Below are 7,817 nucleotides of genomic sequence, written 5' to 3' on the forward strand. Positions count from 1 at the left end.
TTCATAAGGTTGGCATCAGCCCACCTCACAAGCGTGTCAAGGTCCCTCTGGATGGCATCCCTTCCCTCCAGCATATCAACCGGACCACACAGCTTGGTGTCATCGGCAAACTTGCTGAGGGCGCACTCAATCCCACTGTCCGTGTCAGCAATGAAGATGTTAAACAAGACCGGTCCCAACACCGATCCCTGAGGAACACCACTCGTTACCGGTCTCCAGCTGGACATCGAGCCATTGACCACAACTCTTTGTGTGCGGCCATCCAGCCAGTTCTTTATCCACCGAGTGGTCCATCCATCAAATTGATATCTCTCCAATTTAGAGAGAAGGATGTCGTGTGGGACAGTGTCAAACGCTTTGCACAAGTCCAGGTAGATGACATCAACTGCTCTACCCTTGTCCATCAGTTCTGTAGCCCCATCATAGAAGGCCACCAAATTGGTCAGGCAGGATTTCCCCTTAGTGAAGCCATGCTGGGTGTCACCAAGCACCTTGCTGTTTTTCATGTGCCTTAGCATGCCTTCCAGGAGAATGTGCTCCAAGATTTTGCCAGGCACAGAGGTGAGACTGACTGGTCTGTAATTCCCCGGGTCTTCCATTTTCCCCTTCTTGAAAATGGGGGTTATATTTCCCTTTTTCCAGTCATCAGGAACTTCACCTGACTGCCATGATTTTTCAAATATGATGGCCAGTGGCTTAGCAACTTCATTCGCCAGCTCCTTCAGGACCCACGGATGGATTCCATCAGGTCCCACGGACTTGTGCGCGTTCAGATTTTTAAGATGGTGTCGAACCAGATCCTCTCCTACAGTGGGCCCAAGGTCTTCATTCTCACAGCCCCTGCATCTACCTTCTAAGAACTGGGTTGTGCGGTCAGAGCGTTTGCCAGTGAAGACCGAGGCGAAGAAGTCATTCAGAACCTCAGCCTTCTCCAAATCCTGTGTAGCCAGTTCTCCCGAAAGCTTCCTCAGGGGGCCTATTTTGTCCCTAGTCTGTTTTTTGTTTTTGAGATTACTCCAATGGTTGATTATTCTCATGAAAAGTTTTCCTTTCCCCCAAGAACCTTATGAAATCAAGTTCAATCAGTATTAGCTGTGTCAATGGTCCATAGTATATTGTATTAAAACTGTTCTTACACACTTAATCAAACTTTCACCCTATAAACTAAGATTTATGAATGTCTGCCTTGGTTTTATAACAAGTGTTGAGGGAAGAAGGAGGATGGATTAAACAGGCAAGTAGATACTTAATGCAGGCAAGAAAAAAACAGGGAACAACATATGAAAGATACCAAGAAGAATGTGAAGAAAATTCAGAGACTGGGAGTAGTCTGACTGAGAGCGATAGACACGGCACAGCAGACAAAATGTAGTGAGGGGAAAACGAAACAGAGGTGAAGAATCCAGTATTTAAACACTGGGATCAAGTAAATAAATCTAATAAAGGGTTCAACAAGGGAAGGAATGGAAGATGGGACAGGATACAAACTTTAGAGGGATGGAGCTTGGAGAGACAAAGCAGAAGCTTAATCTAGACATGCAAGCATTTTTGCATATCTAAGTTGCGCTTATCCAGAGACAACTGATGATTGTCATCTTGCCCAGTCCTCTCCTAACCAACTCACGATTAAAACATCAGGCAAAGTTTTTCCAGTTTCCTCTGAGTGAGTTCCACATCCTGAAAGAAGAGTTGATGCTACAGGGACAGAAACATGTTCTCAGAAGTTGAGTATGCTTCATGGCCCGATCTTCTACCAGGAAACTCTGTCCATCCCCCAGGAACACACAGAGTACCAAACTATGCCCAAATGATGACAGCTTGTGCTGGCTCTCTATCCAGTTAAGATTCACTCAGATCACAAGTACTGCTAATAAGAATATACATAAAACTCTGAATTTCTCCAGCTGGACTGCAGCTAAAATGCTTAGCTTCAGCTCACTCTGTCAAGAGCTTCTAAACAATTTCCACAACCATGTAGGAATTAATGATCTTAGTTATAATTAAGAAGCCATTTATCACCATTTTTTTAACTACCTCACACATGGTACCTAATACTTCCTTTGCAAACAACACTTGACAGCCTGATTCGAAATCTTTTCATCCAATTATTGCCTGACCACATTCGTAAAGCACTTCCCTTCACGTTTAAGGAAGTGATATGACAGCCATCCGCTATGAAACCAGATACACCTCTCTCTGCACGAAATACAAGTCTGTCTCCCTCTACTGGCTCTGCATCAAATGAAGCCAGGAGAAGAAAGGAAAACGAGAAAGCTAATAACGTTTATTATCATCTTTGAGAATTCTATATAGGAGGCAATGCTGAAATAGCAAAATAATATTTATCTTTAATCGTAGTTTCTAAGCAAGAATCGTAGTTTCTCTATTCTTATGAAAGAGAATACTGAGTCTCTCTGAACACAGCACAAGACCCATGACCATGTACATTACTATGTACCATTACAGGTACATAGCACCACAGCTACTTAGCACCAAATTAATGATCTCTGTGCAATTTTCTACTAAAATTATTTTTCCACTAAGAATACAAGAGAGTATTATAAACTTTCTGTTAATATAACTTTATTTTATACTGAATCAGATCTAAGCATTCCTGTTTGCCTCTAGCCAGATAGAGCTACAATTGAGCTGGATTATTTTACTTAGAAATAGTTTATTGATAATACATGCCTTTTTCTATTTATTATTAAAATGACGGGCAATCAAAACTCATGATTCAAGGAACTTCTAGTTTTCAATTTGAACAGTCAAAATATTTTTAGTAACATAAGCAAGCTGTCACTATATAAAATACAGGAAGAGAGAAGAGAATGAGATGCCTTTTGCATATTCTTTAGATGATAGCTGCAAGACCTTATTTTTTACCGAATTCTGCTCTTCTCAAATGATATAATTAAGCACATAAAGCTTTCTCGGATAGATTTGAAATAGCTCACAATGCTACAGAGCAAGTCTGCATCTTGTTACTATAAATAAGTCAAAATCAAAAGAGTAAGAGAAATGTGTGCCTAGAAACCATATTTGCCATCAGGCCAACACTGTGATTTCTTTCATACCGCTTTTCTTCACTGGAATACTTCATGTTTAAAAGTGTTACTAAAGTGAAACTGGTCAATCATCTTACAAAGTACAGCACAGTATACTGCTTTTAGCATGTACCCAGCAGAACAATTTATCCTCCTGCAGCAGAGCCATAGCCATTCATGCTTCTGACCAAAATGCATTTCACCCTGCAGTGAATTTTGTTTTCTATGGCAATACCTATTTGTATGCAAAATATACATCACCTCCTAGGGATAAGGGTTAACAGCGTAATGAGAAAAAAAGTGATTCAGTTATTCTTTGCAACTGTTTGTTCCTCCACATTTACTCTACCCATTCAAAAGTTCAAATGCTGCAGGGGCTGTGGTGGGTATCAGTAGCCCTGACATACAAGCCAGCCATGGGCTTCCAAAGCTGCCAGGGGGCCACTCCTCTGTGCACTGAGCAGAGACCAAGAACCAGCACAGGCTAAATACTGATTAGTGGATGGCTCCCTCTGCGGTCTGCAAAACCTGCAGACATTGAAGTTTCAGATACTGAAAACAGTTTTAAGCATAGTTTTTTAAACAGTACCTGGTTTCTCCCCTTTAGAAGCAGACTAAAGCAGCATAATACATACTTTACCAGAAAGTAAGGGAATTTATCAGCCCTGTAATTTCCTAACTAACTGAAGTTACCACTAACGGTGAATTTGTCACGCAATATTCAAAAAGAATCAGACAAAGCCAGAGTTAAAGATCAAGACAATTTCTGTCTTTTCCCGAAACAGTATTTGCTTGCAATTGGTCTATAGAGATTGCTTAAAAATAGCACCCAAATATCTGCAAACTGAAGGTTAATTTAAAACTAGAATGCTACCTCTACATAGAGATTTCACTATATGCAGGGAAAATGAACTCCCCATGTGACAAGAGTATAAACATACCATGAAACTATATATATATATTAGGTGAAGAATCACTTATATTTTGAAATGTTAGAATAATGTAACTCCATGAAATTTTAATTTACCACTAAAAAAAAAAAAAAATACTTCAAAAGGAAAAATATTTTAACAATTTTTCCACACTTACTTGATAAAGATCTTAGTATTACAGGATATCATAATGTTAATGCTGTACATGAAAGCATGTAATAAAGCTTTGTGGCACGTAACATTATATTGCAAGTATATGCTTTCATCAGAAAAACCTGGAACAATGAGAAAACTATAAATTAATAATGTTTTGAATATTTAAAAATGAGAGGATAGCCTACAGAAATTCTAATTTCCAAGGGCTTTAGTGAGCAGAAACACTCTCTTACATTTTGGGGCAAAGGGGAGGGTGCATTTTTTAATGTCCCATCATATTACCTGTTCTTTTTTGTAGTTACCAGGGGAGAAAACAGATCTTTCCACTATTAGCATAACAGTTTTGCTGAGACTTTAGGATTTCACTACATACTCAGCAGCTCTACTTTTCAAGCTAGTCTAAGCAATCACGTTCTCCTGTGCACCCATTTCTACCACCCTCTGCAGAAACTGCAAGAAGTAACTAAGTTTTTGATATAGTGGATATATTTCTGAAAATCCAGATTAATGTAAGATTAAAATTAACACCAGGTAAATATGCTGTATTAATAATAAAAGTACGTCACTTAAAGAAATGTAATATATGTGTGGTGTCACTGCCCATGGCAGGGAGGTTCAAATTACATGATCTTAAAGTCCTTTCTAACCCTAACGACTCTATGAGTCTATAATATATACCTACACATGGTCTTCAAAAACCTGTATGCACATTCATGGCTATTAAGCAATAAATTGCATTTCTTTAAAACTTCAACTATCTCAGTTGTTATTAGCACATTTTAAACAAAAGGCCCTGTTAATGTGTGTGTAAAACAGTACCTGAAATTTGTGGAAACACATTCATATTTAGGATGAAATCCTATATCCCTTTCAGTCAATAGTTTTTTACCTAACAAATGAGGTTAGGATGCTCAGAAATCCAGAATTTCTAGTCAAATCCTCTAAATACTTAAAAGCAAGCAAAATTCAAGTAGTCTCATTTAAAAGAGGACTACAATGTAGGCTTAAGTGTTAATGGCACTCAGGACTCAGTTATCAAGCTGATGCTGAGAAGGACAAAAATGTAGGTAAGAAGAAGAAATATGTCTACACAGTACATGACAGGCAAAAACTTTCATGACAAGTTTAAGTAAAACAAAGGAACACTGTTAAAGGCTTTAAAATTAAGTTTCACAGTAATAGACAAACCCTTCACTAAACTACATTAGCACATGCCACTACAGTGAGATTCTTTTATCAAATATTTACATGCACCTCAAAGCTCCTACAATCATTTTTGTGAAAAGACCATGCTTTATTTACTGTACCTGAATATTTCTGTACCTGTCACGCTGCATGTTAATGAAAGAACAAGACAGGGAACATTAGGTTACTTTCATGTCCTTTCTAAAGGTATCATTTCTGTTTACTTTTACACACGACGTTACATGCAGTTTCACTTTAGCAGAACTAACAAAAGCACTTTGCCAAGTCAAATAAAAAGGTTTCACTGTACTGAAAGAAAAGGCTAAACTATTAATGAGCAATATTTCTCTTCTTTCCTATGTACCCCCTCTGAAACTCCAGAAACACAGGCGCTGATAAAGAGGTTTGAAAGAAGTAGAGTTGTTTTTACTAATACTTGTTATCTTGGATCAACACAATTAAAAGGAGTTACACACTACTAACAGCGCTCTAGGAAGACAATTACATAGCCTGTGTACAGTTTCCAGAAGAATTCCCTGCTAGCACCTCCCTTATAACCATATGAAAGCACACAGTCAAACACAGCATGCACACCAAAAAATTCAGCTTGGGGTTTCTGTGCATTAAAGGTGAAAAAAGCCTGGCAGACAACCTACAGTAAGGGTGCTGCAGCAATACACAAGCTGAGGCCACAGCAGCACACCTAGCTGAGCTAGTTGAACTTTGCCTGTTCCCAGGTGTCACTGACATCACTGGAAGCCGGTTGTATCTAAGGAATTGCATAGCCTGGCCTCTCAACTTTAAATCAAGCGCAAGGGCTTAATTGACATACTGCCCAGGTTAATGAAATAAACTACTTACACTAGTATACACGTACAGAGAAAGTACTTACATCGCTTCTGCGAAACTGCCTGTAAACAAGCTGTGACGATATCACAGTTCTTCTGGACTTGATGTACAAGCCTGTCTTTCTGCTTCAGAAGACAAAGCAACCTTGCCGACTGAACAGAAATTCTGTAGTTCAGTTCCCGTTTTATAGTTGTTAATTCATCAACATCTGCCAATAAGCAGAGAAAATAACTTCAGTACAGGCCAAAACATTCACTTTCCTGTAGTTGGCATGCAAAGGGACTTGCCCCATGGACATTTACTTATACAAACTTGCTATACATTACAAGTTCTATAGACTATGATAATTCCAAACTACACGTTTTAAAGATCTGAGCCAAAGTCTTTAATTTTAACCTGTAGCACCTTAACTGGCTGCACAGTGCATGAACCTTACTAATTATACTGTTATGAATTAGAAACATTGTGACAGATGTAGCCATAATACACCTCCAGCAGTGCCACCAGGGGGTAAGCTTTAAATACAGTACCTTCCAGAAGCTGCCTGGGAAAACATACATGGGGAACAAGCAAATAGTAACAGACAAGGGAATACGCTCAAGAAGGTGCCTGAAAAGCTACAAATGCAACTGCAGGATGAGCTCCAAGTGGGAAACTCCACTAAAATGCAACAAGGTGGCTTCAGTCATGGCCTCAACTATTTCCCCAGTCAGTTACTCTGCCATCAGACTCCCCTTGTTCACAAACATGTCTGGGCTGACTTCTAATATTCCTGCTGTCCCCATGTCGTGAGCTGCAGGTCCAGGACAAAACAGAGTTGCTGGGGAAATGTCTTCAGTCAGTTGTTTTTTTTAAGTCCTCAGCTCTGTTTTCAGAGGCACCCCCCACCAGGAAAAGCTTGGGTCTCGCCTATCACATTCAGATCTCTTCAGCTCTTCCCTGTAATAGCTGGGTACATCTGAACAGCTGTCTGTTCCCTGCGGCCAAGCGTTCAAATCCTATCACTTTCAATCCAACCATGCCCCTCCTGATGCTGGAAGAAAAATCAATTAAAAAAATCCATACTTTGGTAACCTGATCCAATGAGAAAAATATTTCTGCACCCAGAAACAATACTATTAGTGGGACAGTAAACAGTTCAGCTTGTACAGCAAACCCCTTTCAATAAATCTGGAAAGCTTAAAGAAAAGGACAAATTAGGCTCAATGAATCATGGGATAGCGAAGAACAAGGCATGACTGCAAGGGAAAGGAACCACTGGTAAAACAGCCCTGTACTTCATAGGCACTACCCCGTTCCAGCACCTGCTGCTCAGAGGGAACTCCCAATCACACCAGGCAAAGGTGATTTAAAACCACATCCATAGATTTTGAGAGGGAAAAAAATATCAAGTTTTATTCCTACTTGTAGGAAGTAGTGAACTGAATTTTGTTCTTTTGCTCTCCTGTCATTGAGCTGTCCCTGTAAAAACAACTAACCGTCAAATTACAAAATATATTCCTGAACAAGCAAATTTCCTGTTGAGTCCCAGATTGTCACAGGACGCGGTGAACAACTTGAGCTACATCCTGCAATATCAGATGGCGTATCACCTCACTAAGAAGCCAAACACGGAAGCGGAAAGTTGTTTGTAGAGGTCTAGAAACCA

The 7,817-nt window shown here is 39.6% G+C and overlaps 1 protein-coding gene across 3 annotated transcripts in view; it reads right to left on the reverse strand.

Annotated features, from left to right (window-relative positions):
• TBC1D30 (TBC1 domain family member 30) overlaps window positions 1–7,817 on the reverse strand; it is a 58,275-nt gene that overhangs the window by 48,534 nt on the left and 1,924 nt on the right. For 2 of the 3 annotated variants that reach the window (XM_065682076.1, XM_065681982.1), the window contains exon 2: window positions 6,213–6,377. The exons of the other annotated variant lie outside the window; for it this stretch is intronic. In XM_065682076.1, the coding sequence (XP_065538148.1) occupies window positions 6,213–6,377 (165 nt within the window). The remainder of the gene's footprint in view (window positions 1–6,212; window positions 6,378–7,817) is intronic. 3 annotated transcript variants of the gene reach the window in all.

The sequence above is a fragment of the Lathamus discolor genome, chromosome 1 (assembly GCF_037157495.1).
Source record: "Lathamus discolor isolate bLatDis1 chromosome 1, bLatDis1.hap1, whole genome shotgun sequence".
NCBI lineage: Eukaryota > Metazoa > Chordata > Aves > Psittaciformes > Psittacidae > Lathamus > Lathamus discolor.